We start from the raw sequence: 20,343 nt of genomic DNA on the forward strand, positions 1-20,343 counted from the left end.
GCATTAAATTGTAAAAACATGTGTAATGTCAAAAACAATCAAAAAGGAATAATGAAAAATAATAAACATATATTAAAATAATTATAAAAAAAAAAAAGCGTAAATAAAATATTAGCGTCTTAATATAAATGCATAATATGATTTATATTAAATTATCGGCTCTTTTTATGAAGATATTTTATAAATTGGTAGAAATATACATACACATAAATATAAATAAATATATGTATATATATATATATATATATTTATCATTTAATGAAATAAGAGATATGTATATAATAATAAACCCATATAATAATAATATGCATGTAAAATACGTACAAAATTTTTATATACTTTATAAAAAAAATTTATTATTTTAATTTTAATATATTAAATATTAATAAACTAATTTAAATATATATATATATATACATAAATTTGTGTTTTTCACTTTTAATTATTATTCCTTCATATAATTTATGATGAAATATAAAAATTTTTTGTATGGACACATTCTTTTATGTCAAACATGTTTTCATATAACTAATGGTTGGCATTAAATATGTAAATATATATAAATATATATATATATATATATGTGTATACATATGTACATATATATTCATAATTTATCATATAATTATTTTATATTAAATGATAAATGTTCTTGTAAAATATTTCCAACACTTATATCATTATTTAAAATTTTTTCTTTTATTTTGTTATTTATGTAAAAAAAAAGGAACTTACATGTAATTTAAAGGACAACAAAAAAATATATTTATATGGTTTGATTAATGTAATAACCAACCGTGGAATATATATTCTTATTTTATTTCTTAAATATATGTTTTAAAAAAAAAAGTTCATTTTATTTAATTCTTTGATTTATATAAATTAGTTTTAAATAAATATAATAATAAAAAAATAATAAAAAATAATAATGTAAAACTATATATTATATGTATTTATATTATATATATATTTAAAAAAAAAATATATTATATACAATATTTTTCCATCATTTTAGGACAAAAAAAATAAGTATATAAAAATATAATCATAACATGTACAATTTTTTTTTTTCATTTTAAATGTATATATATTATATAATAAAAATATTTAAAAATACCTATTATATATAGATATCATTTATAAAAATACTATTGCTTTATTTCAAATAACATATTCGTAATATTCTGTTTCCATTTGAAGTTGTGTGTAAAATATTTCTTTATTTCTTGAATACAATCATTTATATTAATTTCTTTTTCTCCAGTTGATTTCTCTTTATCTAATGTGATTTCTCTTAACTTGACAATACCTTGTTCAATTTCATCTCCTATAATAAGAACAAGTGGTATTTGTTTTTCAAGAGCATATACTAATTGTTTTTGTATTTTCTGATCTTTCACATAGATAAATTCTGTTGAAATATCATTTGCCCATAGTTTAGTACATAACTCAACAATTTCTTTGAAGCAATCCTTTTTAATATTGCATACGAGAACATCAACAGCACTATCTTTCATATTTAATTTATTACTATTCTCATTGTTATTACTATTATTATTATTATTGTTGCTGTTGCTCTTGGCTTTATTTGGTTTTATTTCTTTATTAGATATATTTTGTTTCTTCTTATTTTTATCATTTTTATCATTTTTATCATTTTTATCATTTTTATCATTTTCATCATTTTGATTACTTTTATTATCTTTATTTGTGGTTTCATCTTTTGTTTTACAAAATAAATTTTTCTTTCTGATATATTCTTCAGCAATTGTTATTATACGCTCTATACCTATAGAAGCACCAACAGATGGGAGATATTCTCTTCTCTTATTTCTTATTAAAAAATCATATCTGCCCCCTGCAGCTACACTACCTACATTTGTTTCAGAAAGAAGAACAAATTCAAATATGATTCCTGTATAATAATCTAATCCTCTTGCTAATGATAAATCAAAAGAAAATTGATTAAGCATATTAAAATGTTTAAGCAAATCAAATATTTGTTCTAAATGGTTTATACAATTTTGTACTTGTAATTTATATTCTTCATTTAATGTTGATTCATTTAAATCATTTCTTAAAAATTCAATAACAAGAAATGGTGATAAACTTAATGTTTTGGATATATATTGTTCAATTTTATCTATTGCTTCTATATGTATTCCTTTGTCATTTAATAATTCATCTCTAAATTGTTGAAATGTTATCTTATCTAATTTGTCTATACTACTAGATACAGTTTTTACCTTATCTTTATGTATATTACATGATAATAACATATATTCTAATATTTTTCTATGATTTAATTTACATTTAAAATTACCAAGAACATTTCTTAAATTATATAAGATATCCCAAAAAATATATAATATATGAAAATCTGTACGTAGTGTATCAAATTTTCCAACTATATCAAAATCACATTGATAAAATTCTCTAAATCGTCCTCTATTCATACTTGGTTCATCTCTTCTATAAACCTTTCCTATATGAAATCTTTTCAAATGACTAATATTATTTGTATTAATAAATCGATATAATGGTACAGTTAAATCATATCTTAATGATAAACTTTCTCCTCCTTGATCTTTTAAATCAAATATTAGTTTGGAATCTTCACCATATTTATTCATTAAAGTTTCTTTTAATTCAAATATAGGAGTATCAATTTCAACAGCTCCATGCAATAAGAATTTTTTTTTAATATATTCAAAAAATATATTCCTCAATTGCATATCTTCTCCTGTAAAATCTTTACATCCTTTAGCTGTTTTTAAATTAAAATTGATATTTTTTGGTAATAATATCTCATTCAATTCTTCTTCATATTTATATGGTGAAAAATATTTTTCAAGAAAATCATAAAAATGTGAAGTAACAAGTTTTTTCTCTTTATTTATATATGATTCATTTAATAATAAACTATTTTCACTTGATAAAAATGAATATAAGAAATTTTTAAATTCGTTACAACCTACACCTACATTATGTACACAACTAGATACTTTTTTCTGCTTCATATGTTGAGCAATGGCCTTATTATATGCTCGTATATCATTCAAAATATTAAGATGTAAAATAATATCTGTAATAAGATGACTAATATTTATAAATACACAATTCAATTTTTTTAACACATCAACAGGACTATTATTATTAAAATATGTATATTCATTTTTATGATTGTTATCATTTTCTTCTTTTTTATTACATATTATATCATAATTAGGAAGGTTACTCTTTTGTATCTGTTCATTTATTTGTTTAAACATGAATTCAATTTTATCTAATATATTCTTTTCATATATCTTTACAAGATTAGATTTAATGTCACCTTTATTTTCATTCTCATGTTTTTCGGTATGTACTAATATAATTCCATCAACTGGGGGGGTTTTAAAATTTTCATTATGATTAATAATTTTTTCTTCAGATAACAAAAATTCATTTAATTTTTCTACATACAATGGCATGATATTTTTACACATGTTTAATAAATTATTTAAATATATATAAAATGTTTGATTCATATTATTACATAAAATATTAATATAAGTATGAATAGATTTCATTTCTTCGTTATATTCATAAGTAAAGGATTCAATAGAATTTTTAAAATTTTGATTAATGACATTCATAAAATATTCACATTCGTCGATTAATTTACTTTGTGTATATACATATAACAAAATGTTCGAACTGAAATTTTTTGACAGGGTGGAATTTTTTTCAATTTTTGAATCATGTAACATCCATTTTAAATTTGAAACGATGTTATTAATAGATTTGATATTACTATTATTTATATTATTATTAAAAGAATTCATAAATAAAATATCATAATTTAAATTAAAAACTTCTAAAAGATTAGCAAAACAACAGGTTAAATATTTACAAGAAGAAACAATTTTATAAGTATTCAAAAAAATGACACTACTCTGTTCAATAACGATATGTATAGATCTATTAAAATCATTCAAATTATATTCATTCTTACCACAGTTTTTTAAAACTGAAAGAAAAAAATCTTTTAAAGTTAAACTATACAAAGAATGTTCTTTAATATTATGAATAGGAATATTTTTTTGATTCTTATTCTTGTCATTATTTGAAATATTATTAATATGAGTACATATACTTCGAATAACATTTAAATCTAAATTATTTTTAAATCTTAAAATATTAATTAAAAAGAAAAAATACAAACATTTTATTTCTTCTAAATTTTTATATGTTAAATGCATATTATAATTCAAATTATTATCCAAACTTAAATCAATAGCATTTGTTTTTTTTTTATTACATTTCCCATCATTCTGATCTTTTTCAACAATATATTCTTTCTTGATACTATTATTATTATAACTGTTATTAATTTCATTATTTGTTAATTGATATTCTATTTTATTTTCTAATTCTTCAATATTTATTCTTTTATCATTTAATCTATAAAAACAATCTTTAAAGCTTGAAGGCTCTACTTTCAGCTTTTTTTCATGTATGCTAATATCCACAATATCCTTGCTATTAAATATTTTACTTTTATAAATACTTATACTCATTTTGGATATATTAAAAAATATTTTCAATTTGGGAAATAATAATATACTATTTTTATTCTTCACAGTAATAGAAAAAAAAAAATACTTAACAGACATAAAAAAAAAAAAAGAAAAAAAAAAAAAAAAAAAAATTAAAATAATAATTATTAAATATTTAAAAAATATTAAACCATAATAAAACAAAAAATACATATATATTGTGTTTTTATTTGGAAAATTTACAATAACTTTTGATTTTTTAAAAAATAAATATATAATTGAATAAATAATATTATATATATATATAAACAGGATATAATATTTAAAAATATATTTATATTTCAACTTGAGAATATGAACATATAAATATACATATATATATTATAATATAATATACAATAAAAAATACATACATAAATAAATATTACATATATATTATATATATATAATCTTATCATTAAAAAAAATATTGGGATAACATTAAAAAAAATAACAGTTGAATAAGGATAATAAAAAAAATATATGTATATATAGAATATGTATTCAAATCATACCATATATCTATATATATTATAAAACCGTATTGTATATATTTCATCCTAATTATGAATATTTGATAAAAAAAGATATATCCTCTTCTTAATATTTATGCCAGAAAACAACAGAAGCGACAAAAAAAAAAAAAAAAAAAACATTGCATATATAATATATATATAATAAATTTTGAGAATATATATATTTTAATATATTTATTATTTTTGTCAAGGGATCACTTATTTTTTTATAATTGAGTTAAAATATTATATACATATATAATTATTATATTTAATATTTCATAATACGTACATGTTATATTATATATGTATATATATAATATAATACATATATATATATATATATATAATATTATATATTAACATATTTATGGATTCAATATTTAATATGTATAATATTTATTTATAGAAAAAAATCATACTATAACTAAATATATATATATATATATATATATAATTAATATAATGTATTACCAATTTATTGTATATATATATAAGTGCGTTGAAGAAGGGAATTTATTATTTTTATACTATAAAAATTAAAAAAATAAAATATAAAATTATAATCAATAATTTATGTTTTACTTTAATATTTATATTTTCGCAAGTTTGCTTTTATTTTATTTTATTAATTTTATATGTAAAATAATGTTATTATAATATATATCTTCTATTATATATATTTATGTATATACAACTCCATGTAATTTAGTTATACATATATAGAATATGAATTAAAAAATATATATATTTTTATATTTATTATTTCCCTTACGTAATTTCTTTTCTTTTTTTTTTTTTTTATCTTGGTATTTTTGTGATATTAAGATGATTTTATAAAATAGATCTATAACATTACATCATATATATATATATTTAATATTCAAGTGAATTTTTTCCTTTGTTTTTTATTATATAGAAAAAAAGACCATATTATGAAAAATAAAATTAGTTATAATACAAAATAAATAGATAGAAAAAAGAAAGAAAAAAAAAAAAATGAAACAAACTAGTAACATGAATTTTAAGCCTCTTAAAATAAAACCTTCTCTACTTAAAGCGTAAGGATCTAAAAAGGAAAAAAAATATATTTTTTTTGGATGTCACATATATATATATATATATATATATATATATTATATTTATAAATCTTGATTATATCGATTATTTTTATTTTATTTACATTTCAGGTTGAAGAAGGAAGGGCTAATTTCTATTGAAGAGGCAGAAGGAAACAACGTAAAAATTTTGAGCTCTGATAATTTAAATAGTCATAATATATCTTATAAAAATAAATATAATAATGTTTCAAAAAGTGTCGAACGTAAAAAGGAGTTATCTCTAAAAAGAAAAAAAGGTTCCACAAAAAATGAGACACAAAATGTAAAAGATTTGGATTGTATTTCTCGAGAGGAGAAGAAAATAAAAATTGAGGATTCCTTAAAGAATGATGAGAAAGAAATTTTGGATATAAATAATTCAAATGAGAAGATAATTCATAATAATAATAATAATAATGTAGAAAAACGAAAAAGGAAAAGAAAGCGAAATAAAAAGAAAAAAAATATAAATAGTAATATGCAAATAAACACAACAGATAGTAATTTGCAAAACGAAGAAGAAAAAGAGAAATCAATTGAGAATGTAAATATATCTAATATTAATACAAATAGTAACGAAAATTCAAATAAAAAAAAAAAGGAATTATTTAATATTGAAAGAATTATTAAAAATGAAGAAGAATTAGAAAAAAATAATAATAATAATATAAAATATAAAATACATTGTAAAAACTGGAATAACAGTGGTAAAATTTATATTTTACATAGTGTTATGAAATCATTATATGATAATGGTTTTTTAAAACCTACAGAAATACAATCAAAAACATTAGAAAAATCGATTAATGATAAAAATGATATTGTTGTTATTTCTAAAACAGGTACAGGTAAAACATTAACATTTTGTTTACCTATATTAAATAATATTCTTATAAATAAATTAAAAGAATATAAAAAGAAATTAAAGAATATACAAAAATTTCGATGTCTTATATTAGTTCCAACAAGAGAATTAGCATTACAAATATTAAAACATTTTAATTATATAAATAAATATATTAATTTATTCATTTCTACAATTATTGGAGGTTTAAATTTAAATAAACAGAAAAGAATTCTTATGAAAAAACCAGAAATACTTATATGTACCCCTGGAAGATTAAAATATTTTTTACAATTAGAAAATCCAATAAAATATATATATGAAATGAAAAATATAAGGTATCTTGCTTGTGATGAAATTGATAAAATGATTGAAATATCATTTATGAAAGATATCAGTTATATAGCTAAACATATTTATAAATCCGTTGGAGATAAAAAAAAAAAATTAATTCAAACATTTTTATTATCCGCTACATTAAGTTTGACAGTTCAATTACAAAATGATAATATGACAAAATTATTAAATTCTATAATTATACGTAAAGATAAATCATTTATTATTAATTTATCGAATGAACAAAATTTATATAATGATAATTCAAATATATTACCTGATTTGTTATCTTTATATATAGTTAAATTGAATGAAAAAGATATTGTATGTAAATTATTTTATTTGATCAAATCATACTTTACTTATGATACAAATGATAATATTAATAATAATAATAATAATAATAATAATAATAATGGTGATGATAATAATGATGATGATAATTATACCAATAAATTGGAACCACATCAAAATGAGGAGATAAACAAAATTATTATTTTTGTTAATACCATCAAACGTGCAAAACAATTAAATAATATTTTTAAACACTTATTTCTAGATAATAATTTAGAATCATCCATACCAAAAAAGTATAGATCTAATTTATATATAAAAAATAAAATTAATATATATAGTATACATTCTAAACAAAAATTAAAAGAAAGACTTCAAAATATAAATAAATTCTCACAACAAAATCAAAAGGCAATTCTATTTTGTACTGATGTACTTAGTAGAGGAATAGATTTAGATAAGTGTGATTTAATAGTACAACTGAATTGTCCCATATCTGATATAACTTTTGTTCATCGTTCAGGCAGAACAGCTCGAAATTTTAAAAAGGGTAATAAATTATAACATAAAAAAAATAATATATATGTATATATATATATATATATATATATATATATATATATTTTATTTTATTTTTTATCATTTTAGGAAAGTGTATTTGTTTTATTACCGAAACAGAAATATATAAATGGAAAACTTCACTCGAAAAGGTAGGAATTAATATACAAGACCTACAAGAATTAGATCATCTAAAAAGTATAAATGAAGATGAATATACAAAAATAAATAGAGCTATTGAATGCGCAAATAAAATGATTGAATTTCAAGATAAATTAATTATTAAAAAAAAAGATTCCTTACTAAAAAAGTTAGCTAGAGAAGCAGAACTTGATGATGAAGATGAAGAAGAAGAAGAAAAAAGAAGGAGAAACAATAATTATTCAGACTTTGAAAATGAATACGAACATTTAAATAATCAAACAATATATAAAAATATATTGCACTTAAAAAAAGAATTATACAATACATTATACAAGCAATGAAAAAAAAAAAAAAAATATACTTATATATATATATATATATTATATTATATTTTAATATTTTCTTATGCCGACATAAAAATATGCCCAAATTTAATTTGGCTGTTGTATATAAATATATATTTATTTGTTTTTTTTATTTTTTTTTATTTTTTTTTCATGTTTATAATTTAACACTTTATATTTTACCCTCATTTGAACATAAAAAATATATTATATATATATATTTGAATAATTAAATATAATAATTAGTAGATCATTATAATAATAATAAAATAGAAATACTCACAAAATAATCTTCATATATAATAGATTCTATTAAGATTATGTATTTATAAAAAATATACATAAATTATATATTTTGATCTTTCGGTGTTTTATTTAATCATTACAGTATTAAAATATGAATTTTATAAATGTGCGAATCTATTAAAATAGAAACGGCAACGATCAAATATATATATATATATATATATTTTTTTTGTTTTAAATTGGTATATTAACATATATATTTTATATATATTTTTTGTCGCCTTTATATTGGGGGGGCGCAGTTTTTTCATGAAATTAAAAATATATATATATATATATATAATAAAATATATGTTTATATAACTTTATATATACACACATATAACATAAATACTATATGATTTTTTAGTACATTGTTTATATCTTCAAGGTGTAAATAATATATATATATATATATATATATATTTATTTATTTATTTATTTGTTTTATTATTATTTTTTTTTCATTACAGAACTTATAATATGAATACGTTATGGTATATAAAAACCACCATCTTATTATGAAATATTGTTTGACCATTTTTCGTTCATTCAACACTTATAATATTCCATCCATCAGTAACAGTAGCAGAGTACATCGTAGTTATAGAGAAAGCAATAAAACATATAATGATGATTTTTCTAAAATATTTAACAAAGAGCTAGTTGCGTATCCATATGAAGAGGAAAGATATAAGAAATTATTAAATATTGAAGATAAGAAAGTAAAAAGGAATATTTCTAATTTCTTTTTTAATAGGAATATGTATATAAATGTAACAAATGATAATAAAATAAGAAAAGAAATGTATTCACAAGATTTTTGTTTGAAAAATGTAGATAAATATTTTATATTTCAAAAGGAATATTTAGATAATTTATTCCCTGAAGGATTAGCTGGTGAATTACCTAAGGATATATTAATGCATACAGATAATGATAATGAGAATTTCCATATATTTATGAACGAATTAAATAAAAATAATAAGAATAATAATAATAATAAGTTTAATACATGTAATATTAAAGGTATTGGCTTATTATATAGAAAGCAAACATATGAGATTATTAAGGAGTTAAAATATTGTCAAGATGTTTATAAATTAAAAGAAGAAAGAGAATCTCTTGGTTTAGATAATTATTTTTTAAAAAATGGACGAAATATATCTTATTATTACGATGGGAATAGGAAATGTGAAAGTATTCAAAGTGATACAAGTGAAACAATAGAAAAGTATATAAAAAATAATATAAAGGAAAACACTAATAAAATGAATATTAATAATAGTAGTATTAGTAATAATAATAGTAGTAAATATACATCTCTTTATCAAAGTAGAAGTATATTTATTGATGGAAAAAGAGGTACTGGAAAAAGTTGTATCCTTAATAGTGTAGTCCTATGGGCAAAATTAAATAAATGGTTTGTTATATTTATTCCAGATGTAAAAAAATACAAATTCGATATAAATAATATTGTACGTAGTAATACCAATTTATATATACAGCCAGAACTAAGTAGACAATTTCTTGAAGATATTGTAAGAATAAATGAAGGATTTTTAAAAGAAATGTTAGTTAATCAAAATATAATAAATAATACATGTTTAGATGGGACACATCTATTATATAATAAAAAGATATATGAAAATATTATTAAGAAAGCTATAGAAACAGAAATATTAAATGATGAAAATTATAAAAATTTAAATGAAAATGAAAAATTCAAATGTAAACAAAAATTATATAAATTTTATTATGATAATATTAAAATACCAAATCTTTTAGATAAATTTTCATTACCTACTAATTTATTAGAATTATGTAAAATAGGTATAAATAATTCAGCATATTCAAATTTATGTATATATGCATTATTTGAACATTTAAAAAAACAAAATCAATTTCCTTTACTAATATGTTTAGATCAATTTAATTATAATTTAAGTGTTTCTGAATATTTATCTATTAATTTTGAAAATACAAAATATAATGGATACATACCAACTTATTATTTTACTATTCCTAAATTATTAATACAATGGGATACTTCCAAATATAAGAGATGTTTTAAAATAGCCTCAACATGCTGGGATAGAGAAAATAGAAGAAACTTCCAACCTGAACTTTTAGGTATTCATAAAGAACAAATAAAAATCATTAGAAACTTTACCATAAGAGAATTTAAAAATTATGTTGCCCATTTGTATAATCAAAATGTAATCTATAACTTTGATATTAACAAGTTGGAATATTTCTACATGCTAACAGGTAAAAAAAAAAATATATATATAAATATATAATATATATAAACACATATATATATATATATATACATTTAATATTCACTTTTCTTTAGGTGGAAATGGATTTCAAGCAAGGAAACTTTTGACGACTCTCTACTGACCACATAAAATAATTAAGAATTATTCTATTATTATATAAATTAATTATTATATATATATATATTTTTAAACATTAAACTTTAAAAGTTAATATGACAAAAACATAATAATTATTTTTTCATATTTTATTTATCCAAAAGAATATATATGGTCATTTTAGATATATATGTGATTAACCTTTATAAAAAAGGAATGATTTGTTCCTTCTAAATACATATGTATATATATATATATATATATATATATATATATGTATGTGGTAATATATAAAAATTATAACAACCTATAGATAAAGCAAAATTGGGGGGAAAAATAAAATTCCCTCATTTTACTATTCTAAGACTCACATATCTAATATCAAAAGAAAAAAAAAAAAAAAAAAAGTTAATTGAATATAATATAAGGGTTTATAGAAAAAAAAAATATATATATATATATAAAATAAATATATAAAATTTTTTTATATATAACAATAAAAAAATAAATGGGTGATAAACAAATAAAAATTAATAAAAATAAATCAATTAAAGTAAAGAGTAATATTTAAACTTCACATGAAATAATATAAATAAATATATATATATATATATATATATATATATTTTTGCATTTCATTGCACCCCATTTGGTGTCAATTTTATATAATATTAATAGTACTCATAATTTTCCTGAAGGAACTTGTGGTTTAATAATTCGGCGGGGGATGGTCGAAGTGTTGGATCTATTTGTAATATGGAATATAAGAAATCACAAAACAATTCATGTTTAATTATTTTATACAAGGGTAAACATTTTTTTACATGTTTAATAGAATTGACACTAGATGCATTTTCTGGCCAAGCTAATTTCAACTCATCTTTATTTACATATTTGGATCCATTTGTTTTGGTTGCTTCATATAACATTTTTTTGGGTATAGGTTGAATAATACTTTCCATCATAGCGAGATGTTCCATATGTTCATGTGTTCTAAATAATAAAGAACCCGTATATAATTCAGCCAGAACACAACCAAAACTCCACATATCACTAGATACATCCCAACCCAAATTTAATATAACTTCAGGAGCTCTATATTGTCTAGTATTAATAATAGAACCATGATAATCACTTTTAAATGTTGCACAACCAAAATCAATTAATTTAATACCAGTTGATTTGGTTCTATAAATTTGTATTTTTTTTCCATCAGTAACTCTTCTAACAGTTATTAATGATTTTTCAAAATATGGATCATCTAATAAAATATTTTCAGGTTTTAAATCTGTATGTGTTAAAGACATTTTACGTAAATAATTTAAAGCTTTTAATATTTCTATACAATATAATTTAATATCTTCAATATGAAATCCGTTATAATTATTCTTTGTAATAATTTCATATAATGATGGACCTAATGGTTCAAATATTAAACACATATGGTCATAATACATAAATTTCCCATGATATTTAACAATATTATTATTTTTAATATCATCATTTTGTATTTTTTTTAAAATATCTGCTTCAATTTTAGCTGATCGTGTATATTTCTTTATATTTCGAACAACCTTTACAGCATAATATTTTTTATTATCTATATGTTGACATAATAAAACTCTACCAAATGTGCCATCTCCCATTTTTCTTATAACTAAAAAGCAATTATTTAATAGCATACCTTTTTTCCAACTAAAATGAACAATTTCATCATCTGATTCATTATTTTCCTTTTTTTTTTTTTTCTTTTTCCTTTCTTTTTTATCTTCAGTATCGGTTGTGTTCGTCCTATTTCTTTTATGTGTATATTTTTTTCTAGAATAATTATCCGAAGATGTTCTAGAAATAGATCTATTATTTGAATCTTTATCATAATTGTCTACATGCAACTTTTTCTTTTGTTTATAATAGCTACTTTTATTTGAAAACCCACTTTTATTACTATCACTGATATATTCTTTATCTCTTTTTCTATTTCTTAATGGGACATGATTATTTGATATATTCGAATTTTTTTTATTTATATCATTTAAATAACAATTATTATTAATATGATGATTAGTTTCATTTGTTTTTAATGAATCATAAACTTTGGCTTCATTGGAATATTTTTTTTTTTTCCTCTTTTTTACTTCTCTTTCAACGTCATCATAATTTATACTGCTATGATTATTATTATTATTAAAGGAAATTTTTTTCCTCTCATAATATTCTTGTTTATATTCTTCATCTCCATAATCATACTTGTCATCATACTTGTTGTAATATTTGCCCTCATAACTATAAAGTTGATCCGTCTTTTTATTCTCATAATTCATCTTCGATTTTATGGAATTGTCATCCCTCGTAAAATTACTCCTCTTTTTATATTTATGCAAGGAACCTGAGGGTTGATATAGATCTTTAGATGTATTATTGTTTTCCCATCTTGAGATGGATTTATTTTTATTTCCATTATGATATCTATAAATGTTATGTCTACTACTATACTTCATTTTTTTTGACTTTTCCAAATTATAGGTATTATAATTTTTACTTCTAGATCTACTTCTAAAGCTGCACTTGGCATAATGCAACCTTTTTTTATTTAAACTGGAACCATCATTTATTAAGTAATATTCATTATTATATATTATATTACCTTGTCCAAAATGAGTATCAAAATTTCTTCTATCAGTATATATTCTTTTTTTATAAGAATAATAATTTCTTTTCCTTGATAGATTATAATTATTAATATATTTATTCTTATGATCTTCATTATATCTTGACTCCACAAACATTTTGTTATAACGCTTTTGTTCCCTATCATAAATTTTTTTTACAGAGGAATAACTAGATTTATTTTTGTAATCATAGTCTCTAAAACTTTCATGGGGTTCATTATTATATTTATATTTTTTTGAAAATTTATGTTTGTTTTTTGAATTACTTACAGTCTCAAAACTACGATTTCTTTTATTTCGCAATTGATAACCATTATTATAATTATTATAATAATAACCACTATTATTATTATTATTTCTAATGTCGTAGTAATATTTGTTGGGGCTATTTTTATACAAATTCGTTGAATAACCCATCATATATTTATTTTTAAAATCATTTATATAATTTCTACAATATTTATATAATTTATATTTACTATGTTTTTCATTATTATCAATAATATTCAATTCAGTCATTTTAACATTTTCAATACAATCATATATTATATAAATAAATATATCTATTATATATATTTATTATTTATTATTTATTATTTATTTTTTAATTTTTTTTTTTTTTTTTTTTTTTTTTTTTTTTTTTTTTTTTTGTAGTTTTCTGCCTGAAATAAAATGGTTGGTCAGAAAACATCACCAAAATGTATGACTATAATTTATCACTATTTATTATACTAAAAAAAAAAAAATAAAATAAAATAACATAACATATTCTATAATTATATTATATATATATATATATTTCAATAAAAAAGAAGAAAAAAAGAAAATTACATATAAAAATAATATATATTTATATAAATTCTTTTTTCTATCTATATATAATATATATTATATATAATATATATATAATATATATATTATATATAATATATACATAATAAAAATATATTATATATAATTATGATAAATAATATATATATAATATATATATATATAATAATAACATCCTTTTATAAATTGTTGATTTATATACAAAAAAAAAAATATATATAATATATATATATTTTATTGTTCAAAAAAAGTCAAATGATTCATAATATAATATATTTATATTTAAATATATTCATAATATTTTTTTGCTTAAATTTTATATTATATGTAAAAAAAAAAAAAGAAAAGAAAAGAATTTTTAAATAAAAATGTGAGCAATATTATTTATAAAATAAAATTTTCTACATAAGTATAATTTATATATATATATATATATATAATATTATATTAACACTCAATAAATTTTTTTTTTAAATGATAAACGAAATTTACAAAAAATAAAAAATGTGAAGCACACCTTTTCAAAATGTAATTCTACTATATATTATATAAATATATATATATATATATAATATATAATATATATAATATATATATAATATATATATTATATAATACCAAAAAAAAAGAAAAATTAAGAATTCTTTTCCATATTTTATTAAACTTCATATTTCCCTTATTCTACTAAATTAGTATATTATAGAAAATTATATAATAGTATTAATACATACATATATATATATTTTATTACCAGTACATATATTTAAAATAAAATCTTAAAATGTATATTTTATTATAAATGCTATACTAACAATATATTTTATTTATGTATATAAATAAATAAAAATAAATGAAATGTGACATTTATTTTTAAAGTCTCATTAATTATATTTATAATATTGAAGTGACTTGGTTAATATTATTATACTATTTTATATGAAAATTATATTATCTTTATATATATTATATTTGCACAATTATTTTGAGGAATTATATATAATATATATATTGTATATCTATATAATTTTATAATTTGAACAAAAGTATAATTTTCCTTAATATTTTTTTCGTATTATAAATATTATATGAAATTTTTATATAACATTGATCATATAAGGAACTATATTTTATAGAGAAATTAATAAAAAAACAGATAAAATAAAATACTACTAAAAGTATTTTTGTATATGTTTCCTAATAAGGTAGCTTATTATAATAAAAGGATATATATATATATATATATTTTTAAAAGGTTAAGTGCTTTAAACTACATATACAAACATATACAGAACGACGCAATCTCATCTTTTTTAGAGAACAAAGAAATATTAAAATGAATTATTCCTACAAAATATGATTGTATGTTAAATATAAATTAATTTTGTGTAAAAACAAATAAAATAAATAAATAAATATATATATATATATATAATGAATATAAATTATCGTGTTTCAAAAAAAGGAATAAACTTTAATTATATATAAACTATTAATTGAATTAATGCTTATGAATATATACATATATATAATATAAAAATGTTTAAAAAAAAAAAAAAAAAAAAAAAGGAATAACAAGAATAAATAATATATTATAGATAAATATTTTATTTTTATATTATGTGATTTTTAATTTTTTCTTTATTTTTAAAGCCATTTATTATAAAATGAATATATAAATTTAGAAATATATATTCATATAACATATATCTTATTATTATTATTATATATTTATATATATTATTTATTTATTCTTTTAACATACCATGCAAGAAATTAATAAAGATAAAAGTGTTGATAAAGTAGAAAGTTTAGAAACGCAAAACAAAAAAGATGATGGTAAAGAATCATTCAAAAGTATAGACCTCTCTATTAAGGAGTTTCAAAAAAGTTTCAAATTATTAAATGACAACTTTAATATAAAAGATTTAGAAAAAGTATTAACTCCTATTGAATATGCAGAATATAATTCCTTTCTTGCGTATTCTATTTGTTCTATTTTTTATTCTTATTTAAAGATATCTGGTGATTTCTTAACTAATCACCCTATTAAAAATGAGTTAAAAAATGTACAAGCTTTAATGAAAGAAATAAAAGAAAAATCCAAAACAAATGTGGAAGAAAAAAGATCATTAACTATTAATAAAGAAGCATCCAAGAGAATTATTGAGAATACGGTTTCTTATAATAAACATATAAAAAAGAGCAAAAGTTGAAAACTTACATAAAAATAAATAAGTACAAACATTTAGGATGAGAGCTATAAACAAATAATTTTATTTTATTATTTTATTTTTTTTTTTGTTCCACTTATTCATTTATGGGATTAAGTTAAAACTTGCTCCATTTTTATTTCACTTTGTTTTATATTTGTTTTTACTTTTTTTTTATTCTTTGATTTTTTTTATTTTGTTTTATTCGTTTTATTTGTTTTTTTTTATTTTATTAATTTTTTTTTTGGAAAACATTCAAAAAAACAAAAATGAATTATAAAGTAATATTTATAATGTCTATATAAAAATAAGGCATATCTTTTATATAATGTATACATATGTTTGTAATATATTATATTTTTAGACCACTTTTCCTTTTCGAATATTTAATAAAGTAAAAGAGATAATATAATGATACCATTAAATGGTGAGTCATATTTTAAAAGAAACAACTGTTAAATAAATACAGATAAAACAACAAAAAAAAAAAATTACATAAAATTATGAATGTACAGGAAATAATGTTTTAACTAAACAGCCAAAATGAAATATATATATTTAAAAATCATCATGAACAGGTCATAATAAAAAAAATACATTTATATATATGTGTGCAAAAAAAAAAAAAAAAACAAAAAACAAAAAAAAATACAAGGATTAATAAATACATGAATATGTTTATATACATATATATATATATAAGTTATTTGCTTTTTATATATTTTTTAAGGTTTCTATATTATTTAAAATGTGAATAAGTCACATATGAGAATTGCAAATAAAATAAAAATTTTAAATATTATTTATTATGAAATATATATATAAAATAAAGTTATATAACATAGTTTCTCTTGTATTCAAAAATATATACATGTATATAAATAATTAAACATACATATAATATATATATGTATGTATATTTCCTTCTTAAGGGAACATAAAATATTTTATAACGTCATAATAAAAAAATAGAAAAAAATCATTATTATCCTTAAATTTGAAAAGAATATAATATTTATATAATAAACATATATTTATTATATGTTTTATATTTTTGTTAATTGTTTCTATTTAAATTTATATAAAATAGTGCGTTTCCATGCATGTATTAATAAAGCCCCATAACTATTTTTAGGGGATTATAAATTTTATACACAATGCATTTTCAAAAATATAATTATATATATATATATATATATATATATATATATATTTATTTATTTATTATATAAAACTACATTATTTATATATACCATTTGAAGAACATTATATTATATATATTATTATTTATAATTATATATATTAATTTATATATAAATATAAAAAATAACAATTCATATATATATAATATAATATAGATATAGAAAATATAATATATATATATATATTATAAATATATATATAATAAATAGTATATATATAATATAATATAGATATAGAAAATATAATATATATATATATATTATAAATATATATATAATAAATAGTATATATATATTATATATATATAATATTTTTACTATATATATAATATTTTATACATATATTATGTTCTTTATTGCTATATATAATACATATATATATTTATAATATATATAATAAAAAAATGTATAATTTTATTATTATTTTATATTAGTACTATTTTTATTTATATAATATTATTTATAAATTAAGAAAAAAAAAATAATATGTGATCATAAAATTTTTTTCAATATAATAAAACTTATATTAATATTAAAAATATAATATATACATATATATAATATATATATATTATATAAATATAAAATAAATATTTAAAATCTTTCTTTTTTTTTTTCTTTTTTTTTTTTTAAATATAGTTAATAATATTATAAATAAATATTATTAATATAAATGAAATATAATGAATAAATTTGTTGTGAAAACATTATTGTAATTGACATAATAAATTTTAATTTTAATGGAAGATTTTCAAAAAATTTTTAAGTTTATTTCTTTTTTTATTTATTTTATAATGTTTTTTTAATTTCTGTATTTTTCTTTTTTCTTTTTTTCCTTTTTTCTCTTTATTTGTATTATATATATATAATTACATTTATTTATTTATTTATTTATTTTATAAATATAAAAAAATATATATAAAATAAAAATATATTTTTATAATATATTTATATTAATGGAACGAACGATTTTGAAATTCAGTTAAAAAAAAATAAGAAGAATATATAAATGAAATTGAACATCAAATTGATTATATATATATTTATTATATATATAAAATAAAAAAAATAAAAAAATCTCATAATTCATTTTTCATATATGTTATGTAAATAATACCAATATTTATTATATCATCTTTTCTATGTTTTACTTATTTTTTTTCTATTTGTTTTTCTTTTTCTCTGCATTATATATTTATATATATATATATTTTTTTTTTTCTTAACATAAAAAGATGTATACATATTTTATATATTTATATAATTTATACGTGATAATATATTGTAAAATAAAATAAAATACAAAAGAATTCACGATATTTCCAAAATATTAAAAAGAAAACAAATGAACCTTTTTTTACAGTTGTTTCATTTAATTAGCAAAGGCGTCCTTTTTTTTGTTTATTGATTAAAGAATATTATTATATATTTATTTTATTTTTTTTTAAATAATATTATAATAATCACATATTTCAAGAAAAATATAATATATATATATATATATATATATATGTATATACATATACATGTATAATATATACAATATATTCTGTATATGGATTCGAAATCTTAGATTTTATAATGTAAGTGAAATATTATAAATATAGTACTGTATATGGTGGAATATATTAACCTCCATTTATTACTTTTACCATATTTTTATAATTACACATATGTATATATACATATATATATATAATTATTTATACATTTTATAATATTATCAATATACATATATAAAGAAACTTATAGAAGGTTTCATAATTCTAGGTTTCTCTAAAGTACAATTATAATATATATATATATATATATATATATATAATATTTGTATGTGTATATATATTGTTTGAAGATTTATCAATATTATTTCAGCTATAAAAAATTCTAATCATTTTACGTTTGTTTTTTTTATATTTTTTTTTCGTAGTTTTTTTTTTTTTTTTTTTTTTTTTTTTTTTTTTTTTTTTTTTTTTTTTTTATTTTTATATATATATTAATTAAATTTTAAAAAAAAAAAAAAAAAAAAAAAAAAAAAATAAAAAAAAAATAT

At 17.4% G+C, this 20,343-nt stretch overlaps 5 protein-coding genes across 5 annotated transcripts; 3 read left to right on the forward strand and 2 right to left on the reverse strand.

Moving 5' to 3' along the window:
- Nucleotides 1-1,148: 1,148 nt before the first annotated feature.
- PGSY75_1445100 (putative histidine--tRNA ligase) lies at nucleotides 1,149-4,562 on the reverse strand (the record flags this gene model as incomplete). Its single annotated transcript, XM_018788138.1, has 1 exon — nucleotides 1,149-4,562. One exon carries the CDS (start codon nucleotides 4,560-4,562, stop codon nucleotides 1,149-1,151), a length of 3,414 nt encoding a protein of 1,137 aa, XP_018639510.1.
- A 1,532-nt stretch (nucleotides 4,563-6,094) lies between these two features.
- PGSY75_1445200 (putative RNA helicase) lies at nucleotides 6,095-8,712 on the forward strand (the record flags this gene model as incomplete). The annotated part of the gene is made up of 3 exons (XM_018788139.1): nucleotides 6,095-6,156; nucleotides 6,286-8,219; nucleotides 8,318-8,712. The coding sequence occupies 3 exons, from the start codon at nucleotides 6,095-6,097 to the stop codon at nucleotides 8,710-8,712; spliced, it is 2,391 nt and encodes a 796-aa protein (XP_018639511.1).
- Nucleotides 8,713-9,494: 782 nt separating this feature from the next.
- PGSY75_1445300 (putative mitochondrial ribosomal protein S29 precursor) lies at nucleotides 9,495-11,406 on the forward strand (the record flags this gene model as incomplete). The annotated part of the gene is made up of 2 exons (XM_018788140.1): nucleotides 9,495-11,271; nucleotides 11,360-11,406. The coding sequence occupies 2 exons, from the start codon at nucleotides 9,495-9,497 to the stop codon at nucleotides 11,404-11,406; spliced, it is 1,824 nt and encodes a 607-aa protein (XP_018639512.1).
- Nucleotides 11,407-12,052: 646 nt separating this feature from the next.
- Nucleotides 12,053-14,569, reverse strand: PGSY75_1445400 (protein serine/threonine kinase-1; the record flags this gene model as incomplete). The annotated part of the gene is made up of 1 exon (XM_018788141.1): nucleotides 12,053-14,569. The coding sequence occupies one exon, from the start codon at nucleotides 14,567-14,569 to the stop codon at nucleotides 12,053-12,055; it is 2,517 nt and encodes an 838-aa protein (XP_018639513.1).
- Nucleotides 14,570-16,644: 2,075 nt separating this feature from the next.
- PGSY75_1445500 (hypothetical protein) lies at nucleotides 16,645-17,094 on the forward strand (the record flags this gene model as incomplete). Its single annotated transcript, XM_018788142.1, has 1 exon — nucleotides 16,645-17,094. The coding sequence occupies one exon, from the start codon at nucleotides 16,645-16,647 to the stop codon at nucleotides 17,092-17,094; it is 450 nt and encodes a 149-aa protein (XP_018639514.1).
- Between the last annotated feature and the right edge of the window lie 3,249 nt (nucleotides 17,095-20,343).

Source organism: Plasmodium gaboni, chromosome 14, assembly GCF_001602025.1.
Source record: "Plasmodium gaboni strain SY75 chromosome 14, whole genome shotgun sequence".
NCBI classification, from domain to species: Eukaryota; Apicomplexa; class Aconoidasida; order Haemosporida; family Plasmodiidae; genus Plasmodium; species Plasmodium gaboni.